Source organism: Macrotis lagotis, chromosome 6, assembly GCF_037893015.1.
Source record: "Macrotis lagotis isolate mMagLag1 chromosome 6, bilby.v1.9.chrom.fasta, whole genome shotgun sequence".
NCBI lineage: Eukaryota > Metazoa > Chordata > Mammalia > Peramelemorphia > Peramelidae > Macrotis > Macrotis lagotis.
This window is the reverse complement of record NC_133663.1, coordinates 225,810,337-225,831,418: the sequence shown is the minus strand read 5'-3', so window position 1 is coordinate 225,831,418 and position 21,082 is coordinate 225,810,337. Positions and strand designations below refer to the sequence as shown.

The 21,082-nt window shown below is 34.9% G+C and overlaps 1 protein-coding gene across 2 annotated transcripts in view; it reads right to left on the bottom strand.

Moving 5' to 3' along the window:
• CLTRN (collectrin, amino acid transport regulator) overlaps positions 1 to 21,082 on the bottom strand; it is a 64,970-nt gene that overhangs the window by 4,781 nt on the left and 39,107 nt on the right. The window contains exons 4-6 of one of the 2 annotated variants that reach the window (XM_074192379.1): positions 11,111 to 11,224; positions 5,162 to 5,356; positions 954 to 1,034 (exon numbers count right to left, since the gene is read on the bottom strand). In XM_074192379.1, the coding sequence (XP_074048480.1) occupies positions 954 to 1,034; positions 5,162 to 5,356; positions 11,111 to 11,224 (390 nt within the window). The remainder of the gene's footprint in view (positions 1 to 953; positions 1,035 to 5,161; positions 5,357 to 11,110; positions 11,225 to 21,082) is intronic. The other variant, XM_074192378.1, reaches the window with a different exon arrangement.

Genomic DNA, 21,082 nt, shown 5'->3' with positions numbered 1-21,082 from the left:
TGATTCCTGGGAAATCCGGAAGAATCCAAATGATAAGACTGGCTAATTAAGGGAAAGAATGCCTATTTTTTAGAGTAATTTGATTAGTTTAATGGATGATCCCAAATGATCAAAGAAGAGTAAATCGCTTCTTTTATATATTCTGATCACTTACCACTTATCTATATTTAGTGAAGATATTGACATAGTATAGTATTGTTACCTTCATTTGGGATGAAAACAGAAAAAAATGGAGAATCTAAAGGAGAATAATGAAATGATGGAAGTATTAGGAAATAAAAATTTATGGAAAATGAAAGGAAACAGGAAAGTAGTTGATAGAATTACAATTGAAGACAACAGTGATACATAAATATATAATAATTGTTATTTAACAATTCTTCATTGTTATAAATGGGATTAGTTGAGGTATAAGGAAGAACTTGGCATTTCTTCCACTTAACTTTGTTTTTAAGTGGTTTCCTAGGTACCCTCATATCTAGGCATGGGATTATATGAATTATGGATCCCTTCCAGTCCTCTGACTCTTAGGTTCTATACTTAGCCAGTCTATTTCTAATGTAATCTACTGTACTAAATAAGAATCTACTACACTAAATTAGACTAATTAACTTTTATTTATCCTTCTGCTTTCTTTGCTTTCCCCCTGCCACCTGGAGGAAAGAAATGAAAGGTGACTGACAGAATCTCTGTGGAGAGGCAAAGTAAGGAATTTTTGGATTTCATTTTTATCATGAATCCAAAGGCAATAAGAAACATGAACAAAAGTCCATTGGATAATAAATACAAATAGGTGTGATTACACAATTGAAAGGAGAGTCCACAGAAATGAGATCATAGATATATTAAAATAATAACATTTGAAGAAAAAGTATTCCTTAACAAACCATGAAGCACATATGCCTAAAACAATAATAAATTTATCTCTAAGGTTTTGCCATAATTTTTCTTACTACATTTGTCGATTATTGAAGAACTTTATGTTTGACCAGAAGAGTTTCCATCTGCTTTTTGTATTTGAGTCTTCAGTGATTCTGTAATGCAAATTTGTGATACTATATTCACTTCTCCTTAGCAACAGACAATGATGCTACAAATATAACTATGATCTTCTGGCAGAATATACCCTGAGGAGGAGAAAAGGTTTTATGTCCATACAACTATCTGAGAAACAAGAACAAGAAAAACTAGAAATCGATAGAAAGGACTGATGATTTTTTTAAAATTTCAAATAACTTTTTCATAAGCTTTTCCAGTTATTAACTCATGTTAAAATAAGTGTAAGAATTAATAGAAAATTTCATAATTGAACTGCTATAGCTCTGAACATTAATCATTATTTCAAGCCAGATTATCTTATATTCATTTGGCATATATTAGGCATGTACTTACATATAACTGGGGCCCAATTAATATGAATAACGAATCTGCTGAAGTGGTTGTATTATTTGAATTCACACTCCATGTTTCCATTGGACTGGAATCAATGAACATGTTTTGCCTAATTATAACCTCAAATATTGTGACTGGAATGCATATGATCACTTTTTATGATTCTTTATTGCACTCACTGGTACTTAACTATATGTATATGTTGGGGTTTTTTCCTACAGAATGTTAACTCCTTGAGAGTAGGGGTTATTTATAATTGTTGTGGAGCAGTTTTAGTTGTGTCTCACTCTTCATAATCATATTTGGTGTTTTATTGGCAAAGATACCACAATAGTTTGCTTTTTTCCTTTTCTAGCTCATTTTACAGATGAGGAAACTGAGAAAAAACAGGATTAAATGATTTGCTCAGGGTCACACAGTTAGTGTCTGTAGTCAGATTTGAACAAAGTTCTTCCTGACTCCAGTACCATCTTTCTCTCTCTGATCCTCATTTTCATCATCTATAAAATGAAAGGGTTGAGTAAAATATTCACTGCGATCCTTTCTAACTTTAATATTTTACAATCTGTACTCTATGCTATATGGAGCATTCAACCATCTACTTTCCAAATGTGCAGAAATGCATAATGTGGTCTTTGGAAAATAATTTCTATTTAAAAATAAATTTGATGCCAATATATAATCTTATTTCCTAATATTCAATGGACTAGGAACCCACTGGTGGGAATTGGGTACCAATGAGAGCCTGGATATGGTTCTGAGTCACACACACATCTAAGGAACTGAGGTGGAAGAGAGTAAGATAGATAGTCAGCATCTGAGAATTCCCAAAGAAGTCAATGACCTCACATACTCCAGTATAGCTTTGGTTCTGCCATTCCTCCTTTGTTAACAGTCCAAGGTTTGAATTGCTGACAACAGAGGCAACATTCAAGCAGAGAATAGAGCTCAAGGGGACATGTACTGTAAAATAGAAACAGACTTAATCCCCCCATTAATCATTAGTTGCTGGTTGTTGCATCGCTCCCACAGTCAGTGCTAGGAAGTTGCAATCTGGGGAGCTGTGCAGAAAATACCTAATAGCCTAAAAGCAGTCTTGCATGTCATACACCTGGATTCATGCCATCCAGTGGCCACTTCCTTCACCTAGAAACAGTTGGACGAGGTCCTTGAGCTCATTTTCTTTCCTCTCCCCAGTGTCCAATTTCCCACACCTCACTCCAACTTAGGCTGGAAAGAGGACTTTCAGAGAAAAGCTTCCATGAAATTCTACAGGCAGAGAGGTGTCTGTGATCCTTTCAAAGACCCCAGCTGAGGAAAGAAGGACTATTAGTAGCATACAATCATAAAAGTATGACTGGCCGTATTCATTGCTGAATTAAACTTTCAGCTAGGTTCTTTCATGTCCCTGATGAAAAGAATGCTTTTGATTCTGAAGAATTTCTGTACCATCCTCCTCCCTCCAAAATTTTTCCACTCTGGTTATATTCTCCTGTATAGTCCTTACAGTAGTCCCACTGCCTGCAGAAACCACTGGTTATGGGTGGCCTTGGGCGAGCCACTTAACCCCATTGCTTTACCAAAAAAAAAAAAAAAACTAAAAAAATAATATTAGAAATCACTGGCTAATCTGATCTTAAGTTTACCAGGTGAATTACTTTATCTCCCCTTTCTGCTGTTTCAGTCATGTACAACTCTGTGTGACCCCATTTGGGGTTTTCTTGGCAAAGGTACTAGAGCGGTTTGCCATTTCCCTCCCCAACACATTTTACAGATGAGGAAATTGAGGCAAACATAGTTAAGTGACTTGCCCAGGGTCACTTAAGTATCTAAGCTTGTAAGTATCTAAAACCAGATTTGAAATCAGGTCATCCTAATTCCAGGTCCAAGGCTCTAGCCATTGCTCCCACCAGCTGCTCTTCACAGACCTTAGGTTTATCTATTCCCTTCACTAGTCAGAGTGGGAATAAAGAAATACCTAGATCCCTTTTCTCCCTGACTCTTTGGGTAAATTTACATGATTTCCTTCAGGGTAAGAGTTTCTTTCCTGGCAGAGAGGAGATTTATCTGATCTTTCTATTGATGGGAGATCCTTACTAGTCTGGACTGTTGGCAGTTGGGGAGAGTCAGAAAATTGGCCTGAAATAGTTAGAGTTAATGTAGAGATTCTTAATCTGAGATTAAGAAATTAGTATATACATACACATACACATATATCTATTTTTATATAATGTGGATATATTTGAATAACTATTCTAATATAATTAATTTGCTTTGTATTATACTTTGTTTAATGCTTTTAAAATATTATTCTGAGACAGGTCCAGGACCTCCAAAAAAAGATGAAGAACCTCTGTTTTAAAGGGTGATAAATATGGATAACTATGTGCCCAGTATAAGTTAAATTGTGCTCCTCTGATTGACATCCAGTTCATGAGCATCATATCAATATGGGTCTAATAAGATAAGTTCCAGAGGGGAGAGAGAGATGAATAAACAAAAATCATTTGGTGGCAAGGGAAAAAGCATGAAAGTAATGAACCCATAAGAACATTTTTAAGGTGATAGGGCATCTAAGGTTGACCCTCAGGGTTGGATGAAGACACTGAAGACGTCTTATATGTAAGAATCTCTACTTCATCCTGTGACTATTCCAACTAGTGTTCTGAGTGTTTCTACAGTTACAAATAGACCAGACTAGCAGGGATCTCCCATGAACAGAAAAACCAGATATATTTTCCCTTTGGTCAGTGCAGAAAATCTAAGCCTGGGTAGATCACACAAACTCATATAAAGGACAACATGAAGAAGATATCTATGCATTTCTCCCCCTTCTCATTCCCATTGTATAATTTCCCCCCTTCAGCTCTCAATAATATGTAATTTCCTCACATCCAATCTATCTAGTGTATATACCCCCCTCCCCATTCACTTGTCTAGTAATGGTCCCTATTTTCCTGGTTTATATAATAATAATTGTATATTATTATATACAATGCTTCCATATCTCTTAAAAAATCATTAGGAAGACTATGTAAATTGTTGTTGGTCATCACAGGTGATTTCTTGACTAACAAGTGAACTGGATTTAAGTGAGGCAGTCATGCAAAGTCATCAACCTCTCTCTTACTGTGTCATCAAAGTTCTTTGGCAAGGCAAAAGTCAATATGACTGGTGACAGTCCCGCATGCAATGGATGCCATTGACATCTTCAATGACCTTTGTAATAAACTGTTCTCATCTGCCCAGTCCATCCCGGGAGTCTTCATATGTTTGGGATAGGTATCCCCATACAGATGAGTTTGAGGTCTATCAATATATAGATATATATTGGTCCATCTATATCTACCTTATTTAGCCAATGTGTTGAGATGGTTTTACTGGGGTTTGACTGCTGCACATACTTTTAGGAAAGTAGACACTAAAAGTAGATGAGAAGTCCTGAAAGGGGCTCAGTAAACCTTCACACCAGAAGTTATAATATTCCCTGAACACCCTAGGTTTTCTCATAACTAGGACATGGAATAAAGTCAAAAGTTCTTATTAAAATGGCTTCTCCATTCTTATAAGTACCAAGAAACCATATTGTAATTATTTCAGTATCACTAGTTTTCCACAGGTTTTATCTTTTAGCCAAGGCTACCTCCATCTTGGGAAATACCCATATATTTTTAAAGTTTCATGAATAGAGCAAAACAAAATTACCCATCTCTTAATTATCTCAGCTCACTTCATTTAGAAACACTTGGCAATATTCTAAGTTTCTTACCTTCTCCGTTGACGGATTCCTGACATAACCAGTAATATAATTCCAATTATGACAAGGCAAAATACTACACCAAACATGATAATCCAGATAGGGGTTGATGACTCAGTAGGGGGTCTAAGGGTGGCAGGAATTTCTAGAAATTCCAAAGTCTGGTCATTCAAAAGGAAAGCATTGTTGATCCTGTTTCTGTTCATCCTAAAGGAGAAAAAGTAGCAATAAAAATTTAAAACAGATGTGACTATAAACAACCTCATAAAGAGAACTACATAGTATAGATAATTACATAATACCTTTCTCTCCCTCTGAGTGTTTTCTGAATCCCAGGCATGCTCTATGTTCCTTGGTGGGTTTCAGGGCTGCTAGTGGTCAGTAATGCTGCTCTCCACTATATCAAAGTGTATTCATATATTCAAATTGTTCAATGTCTCTGGGGCAAATTAAATTACTTGGGCTTCTTCCTCCAAATTGATAGACCACAGAATTACTGAATTGGCAGCAAGGTCAGTCCTCAGAAAAAGTCTGCCTAATTTCTTTATCTTTGATGGTGGTCCTGCCACTTTACTATATCACAAATTCTCTAGGCTTCTGCCCAGCAACAATTTAGACAACTTATAGAAGATATAAATATTAAGGTGCTATCTTTCCAGGTTGACTTGCATTTTATAGCTTCTACAATCCCATTGGACATAAATCAGAAGAATGAATTTTTTTTAAAACTTCAACAAGCTGAATGCAGATAGTTTTTGAGAGAAGAGGAAATACATCCTTGAGAGTTCATCACAAAAGTATCTAGTCCATATGCTTACATCTAGTATCTGCCTGAAAAGATTCCTGATTTATGAGAGGACAATAATCTTCACATAAGTGAGAATCAGTTCTAAATCAGTTCTAAATTACTCTTCAAAATGGAGATGAGTCATTATGCAAATAATCCAAAACTCTGGATAATTTTAAATAATTTTGACTTCATTTTGGAATGTTTCTATATCCATATTCACATACTGGTGACACTGGGGGGATTTGATATTTCCAAAACAACAATTAAACTCACTGTATAAATGACTTAAGCAAAGATAAAAACTTTTCTAACTTTTTCATCCTACATATCTGTTCAAATTTTCCCATTCTATGAATGGATTATATCACCCAAAAAAACTAACCTTCAATTTCATCTTAAATAACCTTTTCCTTTAAAATGCCATTTCAAATCTTTCCTGGGTCAGTGAGTTAACTGTTTTGGCTTAATTATTTTTCTCCTCTATGTTCTGTTGGGGTAGATTAAATATTCTGCTTATGTTAAAAAAAAACACTAAGGAAGAAAATCAACAAGTTGAAATCAGGATAGTTAGTTGATGGATCTTTCTAAATGTGGTACTAGGCATACCCAATCTACCATGACTAACCCAGAATCCAGAAAAAAAATGACTTTAGGGAGATACAGTTCTGAGATTCACATTTCATACTTATTAAAGCTTAAAAAATAGAAAGAGAAGGATTGGGATTGGGAAAAGAAAAAAGAAGGAAAATTAACTGCGTGTGTTTGTATGTGTGTGGTGTGGTGTGTTTGGTGTGTGTATGTACATGTGGTGTGTGTGTGTGTGTGTGTGTGTGTGTGTGTGTGTGTATGTGTGTGACAGGGAGGGGGAGTAGGGAACAGAGGTAGGAGAAAGAGTAACCATCCAAAAGAAAAAATTTGGTGAGATTTTATTATAATCTATTAGCAGTGTTACTACATAACAACATAGAACATTAGCTACAGCTATACAGTCAATAGTCACTAAACAGTTATTAAACACGTTATAAGTGGTAGGTGGACCAGCTAGGTGCTGCAGGGTACCTGACTTGCTTGGAGTAAGGAAAACTCATTTTCTTGAATTTAAAATTATCACAGTTGTGTGACCTTGGTCAAATCATTTAACCCTGTTTGCTTCAGTTTTTTCCAGTATTATTGCCATGAAGAGTTGGATATGACTGAAACAACTGAACAACAATAACAAAGTGGTAGGTACTCTTCCAAGTATGGGGGATGGGGGAAAATACAAAAACAATTCTTGACTTGAAGGAAGTGACTATATTTTTAATGACCTGCATAAACTTGTATTTCTAGCAACATAATTAAGCTGTTGAGCTAATGAACCTTTCAGACTACTTATTTGGTCAATAATTCATCTCCAAATACTTGTTTATTTTTTATTCAAAAGCAGCAGATTTTAGAAAATAAATTAGTTGTGCACCATTTAGATTGCCTTAATTCTCACTATCCTTAGTCTTTATAGATATCTGCTACAGTTTGCTGTGAAGAAACAATCCAATGGAACAGTTGATTAGCTCTTCAAATTACATTTGTCCAATTTAATTGTCCACAAGGTACTTGAAAATGAATCCTGCCTAGAGTAACAAATGATCTGAATTTTTATTATTTTCTTGTAACAAAGAGGGTTTGTGACCCCTCCCCTCTAATTCAGTTGATGGATATGTATAATGCAGTTGCACATGATTAAGTATTAATGTGATCCTTTCATGAAGTGGAATTACTTCTCTGACGGAGTCAAGAAAGAAACAACAGGATTAGCTGTGCAAACAAATTAGCTACACTGTGGAGACTTTAAATAGCTAAATCCTGGACAAATTTCAAAAGTTTCAGAGTGGAAGAGATTACATCCCTGGAGCTGCCTGGGGTGAGAGAGAGAATTAGGGGGAGGGGTGGGAAGGAGCAGGTAATTGTCCTCCTTGAACCCCAAAAAAGTGTTTTCTTTCAAACAGGGGTCATATATTAAAAAAAAAACACCTTTCATAACTCGGTGGTGTTATAAATACAGGAAGTGGGTTGGTTCTTATTCTTTGACTAGAATTTGCCTGCCTGTGAATAATCATATTTGAAAGAGATAAATCCTGTTTTAACCAGTCCCCCATGTCTCTGAGGAGAGCTGAGTGGCCTCAGCTCCAACCTCCTGCTTCCCTTTCTGGCAGGAATTGGTCTTCATTAAAGAAGGATGGGGGAAGGAGATCCTAAATATACTAATATAATTTCTACCCTGCAAGCCACATCTAGGCAGAACAATGTAGCTAAACGTAATCTATGAGCAAACAAGCAAAACACAGTGCAGTATACCACTTTCATCATTTTCCAGACTGCACTCTTCTGGACTTCTCCATCATGCCATGATACCAAACATATATTCTCTTCCTTTCTGAGATTTTTTTTTCCTTTCAGCTTCATTTTGTGTCAGATTCCTTACTGGAGTGTAAGCTCTTTGAAGGAAGAGACTGGTAGAGGGATTTTGCTTATATTTGTATTCCTATTAATTAGCATTGTGCCTGAACCACAATGTGTCCTTAATAATTCTTGCTGCCTAAACTTGGTAAATGACTGACCCTCCCCTCATCCCCCCAACATTGTCCATGTAACTTTGAATGGAAGCTACTAGACAACTAGGAGACATTGCACTCAACACTGAACAGAGATATATTCCAAACAGCCATGGATAGAGAGAGATCCCCAAGTAGGAAGCATCTTCAAAGTGTGACTCCTGGCAGCAAAGAAGAAAATCACATTAGGGAGATGAACAGATTCAGGAACCCAGGAGAGGAATGAGTGAAGACTCTAAAAATGAGAGAAAGAATTTCCAGACCATATAGTACCAAGAGTTGTATCTTATAAGATCATAAATGTCTTAAATTTATGTCCCATGACTACAGTATTGAAGTCAGACATGACTAAAATAACAGAACAACAAAATTATATCAGGAATATACATCATAATACCCTTTGAACCAATGGAGTGGTCACTCTCTGGAAAAATCACATAAGAAAAATGTTATTTTAGTAATAATTAAATGATTAAATGTGAGTAATGTAGTCTGATATTTTGTTGCAATTTAGGGCACCCCAGTTACTGTCTTTCTAGTCAGAAGAATACTTGTCAGACCCTTAGAGGTTAACCATATAGACAATCTGGAATTCCTTTGGCGACTTTGCTATCTATACAGCACTGACAGAGGCTAATGATAAGATGGAACCTAGATGGAAATGATGGATTCTTTATCTACATATGGACAAGTCTAGTTAATTAGTGGATTAAATGAATAGTCCTATGCTAATGTATCTTTTTAAAGTTAGGGTACTAGGTGGTAGTTGGAGAGCTAAATCTGGAGTTGGGAGGTCCTAAATTTAAATCTGACCTCAGGCACTTTCTGAATGTTTGATTAATCTACTGTAAAATAGAGATAATAGATAGCACCTACCTTCAGGATTGTTGAGAGGCTCAAATGAGATAAAAGTTGCAAAGCAATTAGCATAGTGGCTGGCTCATCATAAGCACTATATAAATATTTGCTATTATTTTTATTTTAAATGATGCATCTTTAGTAGGTTCCTGAGAACTTTTCTAAATTAACATGTTAAAATGGAAATCATATAGGATTAAGAGACAGAGATCCTGAGTTTGAATCTTTCTCTTTGGGGTTTTTTTGTTTTGTTTTGTTTATTGGCTATGAAAAACGGGAAAGTCACTTAATCTCTCTGGAGCTCACTTTTCTCATCTAAAAATTAATGGACCTGACTTGATGCCCTAAATCTATATCTTCTGTCCTATGTGGCCTTAGACCACAGTCTTTGGCTGTTCCATATCCTTACTTCACTAAATTAGAACAGGTATAGGCTTTTTTAGTCTCTGTGCTTGCCTCCATGGTGTCCCCAGGCTATCTTACTAGGTTCTTGCTGCTGAGTTCTTATCTATTCCAGAGCATATATCCCTTTGTTACAAGCCAGAAATCCTGAAATGTGTAATCCTAAATTGACTCTACCAGTCAGGTGACCCAGGCACAGCTGTACAACATACTAAATACTTTCATTAAATTTTAATTCAAAAAGGGAACACTTTGGGTTATCATAGTGTATATGTACACTCTGGAGCAAGAGTTCATATAGAAAAGGGCTTTCAAAAATTGGGGGCCCAAATAATATTGCCAGAAATATTAAACATGTAAATATAAAATGAATACTGTTTGTTAATGTCATGATGAGAAGGAAAACTCTAATATTTTCAGTTGTTCAGTTATTTTTCAGTTGTGTCTGATTCTCTCTCCATCCATTTGAGTTTTCTTGGGAGAGATACTGGGGTGTTTTGCCATTTCCTTTTCCAGCTCATTTAACAGATGAGGAAACTGAGGCAAAAGGGCAAAAGTGACTGGCCTAGGGTCATACTGCATCAGACTACATTCCTGACTATATTCTATCCACTGAGTTACTTACCTACTTATAGTTACAAATAGTTGCCAGATCATGGCAGGGGCGGGGGGGGGATTCCAGTAGTAGAAGTACCATATGCCAATGAGCTCATAAGTCAGAACAAAAGAAAATTTCTTCACAGTTGGTCATGCCTAGATGATACTGTCATGACTCAGGAAGAAAGAATGAGACTAACAACTTTTGCACAACTCTGCCTTATATTAATCCAATTCACACATAAGTCAAAACATTATCTGTAGTGGCACTGGTCTTCTTTGAAAATGAAGAACAAACAAGAACATCATGTACTTTACACAAGTTCTTTTTTCTATAGCTTGACTTATTACTTCAGTTATTACTGTTATCCCTTAAAATATATATGCTTATGCTCTATATAGTGCTAAGTACCTGATCCTATTGTTTTTTAATTAAGTGGTGTGGGAGTTGTTTGTTTACTCATTTATTTTATAAAAGTTAAGAGTACTGCTTCTTAGACTATAACATGTCTTTAAAAAATGGACATTATTTCAGAAGATGATATTTAATAGCCACAGTTAATAGGATATACTTTTTTATTTCTTGGTCCACTTATATCAAGGAAGGAAAAGAATAGAATAAACTTATTTGTCATGTATCTAAACAACTTTTAGATAAATTAACATGTTTGTTCATCAAAGACAAAATAGATATAGAAGAGAATAAAATGAAGTGAAAATTACCTTATGGCTGCCTGTACCTCACTTGCAGGAAGCGTACGAATTTTGGAAGGGTCTGTAACTACAAACCAGAATGATACACGTTTTGTAATATTGCAAAGGTGGACATCAGAAATTCTGTAAATGTTGAGAACAAAGGAGAGAAAATGCATTATTAATGATATGGTGGTATATGCTATTAGACAGTGTGTATATTATGCTATTACCAATCTTCAGTGCTTATATGAATGGAAAAGCCTTTTTAATTCTGATAGGAATCCCAAAAGAAAAGCAATACAATTACTGTTCTCAAGGAACTCACATTCTAATAGGAAAAGGCAATATGCGTACACACATACATGCATGCATACATACGCATGCATGTATGTATATGGAGGATTAAGCTGAAGGAAAGATGGAAAGACCTGGGAATCCATATGGCACAAATGTAAGTAAGAATCAGTTTTCTAGGAGATTTCAAAATAATTCATTATTCTAAAATACCTGTGATTTCACTGATGTGAGTACCCCTTTAACCTATACAGGAATAAATACCCTAACCCTAAACACACATACATTTTAGGAGACCACTTATAAGAGGAGATGTGGATAAAAAGAATCCATCCCCTCTTCCTCAATTTAGTTAGGCTGGTCAATAGATAACAACAATAACCAGGCATCTGCTCAGACATACTGAAGTTTTACTGTTATAGCTGTTAAGCACCCGGGATCACCACATTTCAAGATGACAGCTAAAGGTTTCCTAAATGTGACAGAAAATCTCTTACTTTTATTCAGTTCATCAAGTCATTACCAAAGATATAAGAAGGCTGCAGTTTCTCTGAAAGGAAAGTCTCCAAAACAACAAAATCACAGATATTTTTTAAGTGTTAAACTGAATAATAGAGAGAAAAAAGCTCTTTCAAAACTTAACAGATAACCTAAGTTGACTCAGAATCATAGCTCAGTACTTTTGATTTGCCTAAGTCCTTGTAAATGAGTACTGCTATTTTTTGTTTAGTTAGTTCAGCTCTTTGACTCTTCTTAAACCTATTGGGAGTTTTCTTGGCAAAGATACTGAAGTGGTTTTCCATTTCCTTTTCCAATTCATTTTATGATGAGCTAACTGAGGCAGACAATGAATTGCCCAGGTTCACACACACCTTCTACGATTCTGAAAACAGTTTTGAATTCAGGAAGATGATTCTTCTGATCCCAAACCAGATACTCTATCCACTGGGACACCAAACTATTCTTTAGGTGGTCATTATAAATTTTTCACCTTCAAAAAATTAGAAATTGAGGGTGCCCATCACTTGGAGAATAGTTGATTAAGTTATGATATATGAATGTAATGGAGTACTACTTGTATTATAAGAAATCACAACTTTGATCAGCTTCAATCCGCCTCTCAGCAATATAATAATTCAAGATAATTCCAAAATAATTATAAAGGAAAATTCTATCTGCTTGCAGAGAAAGAATTGATAAACTTTTAATGAAAATTGAAGTATACTTTTTCATTTTTAAAATTTTTGTCTGCTTTTTTCTTTTGATCTCTTTCTTCTATCACAACATGACTAATATGGAATCATGCTTTATATTATTACATATATGACATCAAATTACTTAGCATTTTAGGAAGAGGGAAAAGGAGGGACTCAAATTTTGTAAACGTGAATGTTAAAAATTGTCTTTACATATAATTGGAAAAAGTGAAATGCTATGGAAATGAATTAATCAATTAGTTTGCTACCTTATAACAAAGTAGGTAAAATAAGGGGAAAATTCTAGCTTTATCAGACTTGTAATAAGAGTATTTTATCTATTTTGGACAGAGAAGGCTTCAATTCAACAAACATTTATCAATTACTGTATTTAAAAGATTTTTTTCTGCCTAGGGCTGTGATTTCATCAGTTAGGAATCACCTGAAACATTTGCAGGACTCCTATGAAAGATTATAAACCCTCAAAGGAGATGGTCTAACTATCCCATAAGAAAGGTCAAGTGGACAAAGAAAGCCATTTTCTCATTTATCTACTGCAACAGGTTGGACATTCATAGAACCTGTCTATCCAGTATCTGAAAGTTAGTCCTCAGAATGGAGACACATACACACACACACACACACACACAGACAAATAGAAAATAGAACATAAGAGAAGTGTAAAAAGGTTATGAGAGGTCTAAGGAAGTAAGGATCATTCCTAACTCAGTGAATCAGAGAAGAGTTCATGAAGGACGGAACACAAAAGTTGGAGTTGCATAGAGAATAGACCAGGAAGATCTGGGTTTGATTTTATACAACAGACATGAACTGTGTGACCATAGTATGTTACTTCAACTGGGAAATGAAGCTAATCATAGCTGACATTCATGTAATAATGGCTAATTCTGATATATAATCTTTAGGTTTCCAAAAAAATGCTTTGAGGTTTGCAAAGCACTTCACAATTATTATCTCAGTTGATCCTCAAAATAACCCAGGGAGGTTAATTGCTACTATCATTATTATTATTACCACTTAATAGATCAGGAAACTAAGGAAGACAATTAAGGGACTTGACCAGCATCTCAAAGTTAACAAGTATCAGAGGCTGGATTTGAATTTAGGACTATCCTAATTCTAGTTCATCTATTATCCACTGCACCACCAAATGCCTCACATTCACGTGGAGCCTTAAGTTTCATGTATTTCATTCAATAAACATTTATTAAGTACCTACTATATACTGGGCAGGGTCCTAAGTCCTGAGGATAGAAAAAGAAGTTCATTTGATCCTCAAACACTACTGTGAAGTAAATACTATAAACATTTCCATCATACTGTTTAGGAAGTCTAAAGCTCAGAGTACTTATAGGATTAGATCAAATAGCTAGTATCTGAGATAAAATTTGAACCCAGGTCTTCCAGAAACCTAGTGGAGTTCATTTCACAGTGCTGACATGAGGATTCAATAAAATACTCTATATAAGGTCCTGTATGGATTGGATTATTAACCAATGGGGATGGAACATGAAGAAATATACAGAGACAAGAAAGTATGAAGTAACCACTGGAGGAGGCTAGTGGTCATTTCAAATGATAATGACCCATTGTCATTTCAGGCTCTAATCAGTAAATCATACCGATCAATCAGATCAGTTTCATCAAAATGACAGCCCCCAAACAACCAACCCCTTAGTGTACTTTTTTTTGGGGGGCTTGCAAGGCAAATGGGGTTAAGTGGCTTGTCCAAGGCCACATACCTAGGTAATTATTAAGTGTCTGAGGCTGGATTTGTACTCAGGTACTCCTGACTCCAGGGCCAGTGCTTTATCCACTACACCACCTAGCTGCCCCCCTTTAGTATACTTTTGAAGAAAAAGAAAAGCTACCCTCTCAATCTTCTTAACATAGGTCTCCATTTCCTAGGGAGCTGGAGGTGGAATAAACTGACAGAACATTGTTACAGGAAGATTACTAAGTTCCAGAATCAGAAAACAGGAATTTGAATCCCAACTCTGGTTCTTATTCTCAATTTATATTGTGTAACTCTTGCGGTCCTCATGTATAAATAAAGGGGTAGATCCAGGTCAGAAGTTCTTAATGTTTTTGTGTCCTGGAACCTGTCTGTTGCAGCCAATGGAACAAGTGCATAAAATAAAGTACAAAGATGATATTTTAGAGGTCTTAAGAACACAGCCTTTGTCTTAAATTCAATTCAATTATATTAAAATTAAAATAACAGTCTATCTTACTCCATATCAGATTCACAGATCCCTGAAATCTATCCTCAGTTCCAAACTCCAGGTTAATAATCTCTATCTACATAATTTTAAGGGGTCTTTTGACTCTAAATTCCATGATCTTGTAACTATTAATTGCTTAACAACCTGCTAGGAATTTAACAGCACATTTGTTGTTGTTCAATCATTTTAGTCATGTCTGACTCTTTGTGATCCCTTTTGGAGTTTTCTTGGTAAAGATACTGCAGTAGTTTGTCATTTCATTTTCCAGCTCATTTTATAAATGAGGAAACTGAAGCAAACAGTTAAATGACTTGCTCAGAGTCACACAGCTAGTAAATATCTGAGACAGATCTGAACTCGGGCAATGAGCCTTCCTGACTACAGTCTTATAGTAGGAAAAATGTAATTCTAAACTATGTTCTCTGATGCACAGAGAAGTGGAAGGGAGAATGGACATCACAAGTGCCAGATGGTTGCTTATACTGGTGAGATTTACTTGACTGCTTTTGTTCATGAAGCATGAGTCTGAAATGTGTATCATCTTTGAGGGGACTAAATTGCTTCGGGGGAAGAGAGTAAAGTAGACATTGAAAACAGGACTGTTGAGGGCATTCTCAAGACTAGAAAATGGTCCATATATGAATGCACACACAAAATAGACCTTCCACTATTTGCTTTTGGATTTCTGTTCTGTTATTTCATTCAAGTGCAGAAAGAAGGTGCTGTAGTGGGAGTCAAAAATTCTTTTTCACAAAATGCCAGCTTTGGGCTGTAAACCACTATCTACCAGATACAGAGCAGTTTCACAAAAGAAACCAGATGAGAGGGCAGCTAGGTGGCTCAGTGGATAGAGCACCTGTCCTGGAGTCAGGAGTACCTGAGTTCAAATCCAGACTCAGACACTTAATAATTACCTAGCTGTGTGGCCTTAGGCAAGTCACTTAAGCACATTGCCTTGCAAAATCTTAAAAAAAAAAGAAAAAAAGAAAAAGAAACCAGAGGAGAGCAGGGTTGAACTGGGATCCTGGGAAAAGTCTTATTAGCAGTGAAGGTGAAGAGGACGACTTTCCTGCAGTCTCTCTTATTTATTATCATTAAGGGCTCTAATGATAATTAGATAATTAGATAATTTAAAAGATGCACTTTGTCCATAATCCCTCCAAAAGCTGCAGTGCTAGAGAGATTTGGAATCATACCCTGGGTACCATAGGAGGGTAAAGATGGCTGAGAGGATGGGTGAGAGGCAAACCATCTGTTTGTTCTACACTGTGGCTCTTAAAAAATTTCTCTTTCTAGGATCATAGATTTGGAGTAGGAAGACACCTTAGAGGATATCAAGTCCAATCTTCTAATTTTATTTGTGAGTCAACTGAAATACACACACATATAAATATATATTTATATGTATGTACATATATGTTTGTGTCTCTGTGTGTAAAACACATATGTGAATATAATAAAATGATGCATATGAATTAATTGCCTGTGTAATATAAAATATAGAGGACTAATCAGATTTTAGATAATTTTAAAGATTAAAGAGTAAGGCAGAGATGTTTTCCTATAATGCATTTATTTTGGATAATTTGGATTGGCATTTCACTTTTTATCAAAAGTGAATTGGGGGGGGCAGCTAGGTAGTGCAGTGGATAAAGCACTGGCCCTGGAGTCAGGAGTACCTGGCTTCAAATCCAGTCTCAGACACTTAATAATTACCTAGCTGTGTGGCCTTGGGCAAGCCACTTAACTCTATTGCCTTGCAAAAATTAAAAAAAAAAGTGAATAGGGAATAGTGTTACAGAATAGTGTCTGCTTTAATATGAAGTATTAGCCAAGTAGATGTTGGATAGTTAATGAGGAATAATTTAAGAGTGTTCAGGCTAATCCCCTGTGGATGGGCAGATGTAGTAGACCTTCAGAAAGGCTTGGAATTGTGTCCCAATGAGGAGACACTAAATAATATTTGAGTATTTATTGGCTGGTGCTTTGAGTGCAGCACCACCTAGTGGAAAAATTATATTTTACAATAACTTGATAGACATTTCATTAAAGCTATCTCTCCATAAATTTATGGAAAGTAAGCTATGAGAGAGCCTGTGAGCTACTGTTACCATTGTAACACCTAAGACATTCCCCAAGATATTCACCACTCTATATTAAGTATGGGTTATTTTCATGTTTATTACAAAGAAAAGTTCTGGAGTGGGGGTGGGGGATAGAGAAGAATATTGCAATTTATAAAAACAAAAATAATAAGACTTAAAAATGCTAAGTGCATCTTTTAGTTTTAAAGGAGAAGGGAGAAATCAATATATTATTTTGTAAAAACAGAAAATAGAATAAGGTAAATAATAATAATAACAATAGCCTTGTGACTAATTCTGATACTTAAATCACAAAGGACATCCAATATCTAAACATACTACCTACATTGAAGGGAGTATTATTACAAACTGTGGAGGAGGAAGACTATATAACGCATAAATAGATGAAAACTAGGACACTATTGTTTTTATTCTATTGAAGATTATTCAAGCATAATGTTTGTTCTTTATTATAAAGTCAAAGAATACTTTTCTTATTAGTTTAACTTTGGTTTTTATGTGCTCTTAAAAATTATTTTTTCTTTCAAAACTAAAGTATCTGTAGTTTTATTACTCACAGAGTGTTAAATTTCCTTCCTCCAAGAACCATTCCCTCTGATAACTGCTCCACAGTGATGTCTACAGGTAGAATTAATTGAGCTTAACTCAATTGAGGAAAACTCCTGAAAGGCCTCATAATATCATATGAGGCTAAATCTAGTGAAAGGAATTGATTAATAAGGAAATTAACTAAATAATTCAGTCAAAATATTACCTAAGAAATTGTAGAAAATATCTGACTTGTTGCATGAATAGGACTGTAGTATATCTTATGGAATATGCACTAAACTTCTCTGAATTTTTATTATTGGTTATATTTACTATCACAGTACCAAAGGACTCCTGTAATTTAGGAAGGAAAAAAAGGTCCCTTGCTCCTCTGAGCAAGAGTTTCTGTATCAGATGGATTTATCACTCTCCCAGGTGGCCCACCTAGTGAACCATGAAGAAAGTGTCCCTTCTAGATCTTTCTCTCACTTCAAAATTTCTTTTCATTTCTTCCATAGATTTGTTGACTATTAGTTTCATGCCATTAGTCTCAGATAACTCAGTATCTACTCTTGACTGCATTCCCAAGCAACCTAACTCTGAGAACTACTTGCATCTGTGAACTATGCTTCTTCTACTATCCTGTGGTCCTACCTTTTGACCCCTCTATGGTTTTATACTGTCTGGAATTAAATTTTGCTTCAGTGAAAGATCTGCTTATCTCTGTATTGATCTTTGATATATATGCTCATTGATATATGGTGGCAGCATGGTTAGGGTAGAGGGAAGGAAGGGCATGAACCTCTTCTCTACCCCTTCCAGAGAAGCCCTGACTCAATTCACAAATCTGGAGAGCTAGGACAGGATTACTCTGCTTCAGTAGTCAATGATTTTGATGCAAATACCCCTTGCTATAAATACCCCATGACTGGCCTAAGGGATTAGTCAAAAGTGGGTGGTAAATTCCATTGCTTCATTATCTTAAAGAGCCAGTCATTCAGTTATTATGAGTGAGAACTAAAATGACTAACCAGGAGTAGTCAAAGCTACTTATACTTATATGTATACAAGTATACTTATATACTCTACTCTATATTCTCAATTGTTTCACTAGCTAGCTGTGTGATTTGGGGGGCAGGTGAATCATTTAACCACACTGGACCCTTAGTATTCTGATATGTAAAAGAACTAGATAATCCATTTAGTCCACTAACATTTTAAAATTATAATTTCTTTAACTCTCACAATATCTTTAGACCCTAAGGTTATGTACTTCCTCTTAAAATTAGAGCATTATGTCAAAATATTCAGATTACTTTTGATGGTAGTTTTGTTTTCCAAAAAAAATAGAAACAGTAAATTCTATTAGTTATTATTAAGGCAATGAACCTTATGAATATGTAGAATTATTAGTATGCCATAAAAAATGGCAAGTCTGAGGAATTCAGAGAAGCATGCACAACCATTTAGAAAAACCAAAGTGAAGTAAGCAGAAACAAGGAAACATTATTAATTTTACAATTACTCTAACCATCTGAACAGAACAAAAAAGGAAAAATGAATATTGTATAAATATAATAGCCAACCTTAGCCTTAAAGAAGAGTTAGATGCATTTCTTTCTCTGTTTTGTAGAGACAATATAGGATTTGAATATTAACTATATATATATATATATATATATATATATATATATATATAATAAATGTATTGGTTAGTTTTGTTAACTTTTTTTCATCAAAAAATTCTTTGTTAAAAGGGATAGCTCACTGGGTAAGAAAGAGACTGATTCAGAAAGAAAGATTTTATAAAAACTGAAGATAATTAAAAAAGATAAAAATTTTTAAACTTAAGTACTTTGTATTACAAATTCATTGCAGCATGTTTTAATAAGGTTGTACCTGAAGGACAGAAGTTATATATCTTCTGCAAATATCTTCTGCAAATAAAATAAGGATATTTTACATGTACACAAAAACAGTGATTCTTTAAATGGTTCTAGGGCTATAGAAAAAAATTCAAATTAAGTAGAAATCTGGAAGGAAACTATTTATATTTGGTTATATAGTGTAGGAGAAGGAGCCTGAGAATATCTATTAGAATGGCCCCTAATAACCCCAGCACTGTATGCAAGTTAATTATTTCTCCCTCCACCTTGGTTTCCATACTTGAATACTAAAAGTTTGAATTAAATGCTCTATGAGGTTCTTTTTAATCTCTAAAATTCTAACATCCTACTTTAATAACTATTGTCAGTCAATTGTTCTTTTGTTCACTTTTTTTGGGAAGGCCATATCTGGTAGTCTCTGTAGAAGCCATTTTTCTTTTTCTACCGAGTTGGTTTATAAGAATGTATGTTGTAGGGTGGCTAGGTGGTGCAGTGGATAAAGCACTGGCCCTGGAGTCAGGAGTACCCGGGTTCAAATCTGGTCTCAGACACTTAATAATTACCTAGCTGTGTGGCCTTGGGCAAGCCACTTAACCCCATTTGCCTTGCAAAAACCTAAAAAAAAAAAAGTATGTTGTATATAATGTGTTTTGTTTTGCACATTTAGCATATATATTAATTCTAAGTTTGTATAATTCTTCCCTGTCTATTTGATAGACTAATAACCACAGTACTAACACCACAGTAAGTTCTAAATAAATCTAATTTCTAAGTGTTCCATTATTATGACAGCTATTTATTTTAAATGAATAGTTTGAGAGAAGAGAAAGAATTATAGCACAAGTTGACTTGGGGTAAACTTCAGGAACATTAAATGAGGAAATGAATTACTTCACAATGTTGACTTGGTTCATTGCCTCAATAATAACTAATAGAAGTGAAGCATTTTGAAAAGTAAAATGAATTACACACACACACACACACACACACACACACACACACACATATCCCTTCTTTGTTTGTAATAAAAGAAAAAGTCAACCAGCACACCTGCAGGTAAGAACAAATGTTTTCAAATCCTCACTCTGAATGAACTATGTGACCATAAGCAAGTGACTGAGCTAAGACTGAATTACTGATATATTGCAATAGGTGAAGTTCTCAACTCAATGTATCATGTATAATATAGTAGGGTTTTATTTTTTTAAAACATTTAGTTGTTTTCTCTATTTCAAAGACTATTTAATATTATAAAATAACCTCAGAGCTATCACTTCTCTTATTCTATCTCTACTATTTTCCTTCCCCCTTAAAAATATTTTTAGGTTTGTCAACTAGTTTGGTAGGGAGAAAGGGTGAGTGAAGTAGAAGTAGATTTCAGCTATTTCAGCCATGTGTAAATCAAAATATTATAACTATTAAATCAATATACTATTTCTATTAGGAATTATTTTTCTTTCTATTATACATGGATTTCTACTAGCCTAGAAAGAAATAATTACATTGCTGATATTTCATTGACTCAGAGATACAGTTCCCAAAGTAATGACAACCAATTCATACTAGATATATAGTTGGGAAGAAGCCAGGAAAGAATATATCATCAGGAATCATAAAACACACACACACACACACACACACACACACACACACACACACACACATACACACACGAACAGAGACACCCAGAAAGAGTATTTAAGTAGCTTGAGAAAGCTTCTTTTATTCATATATCCATATATAA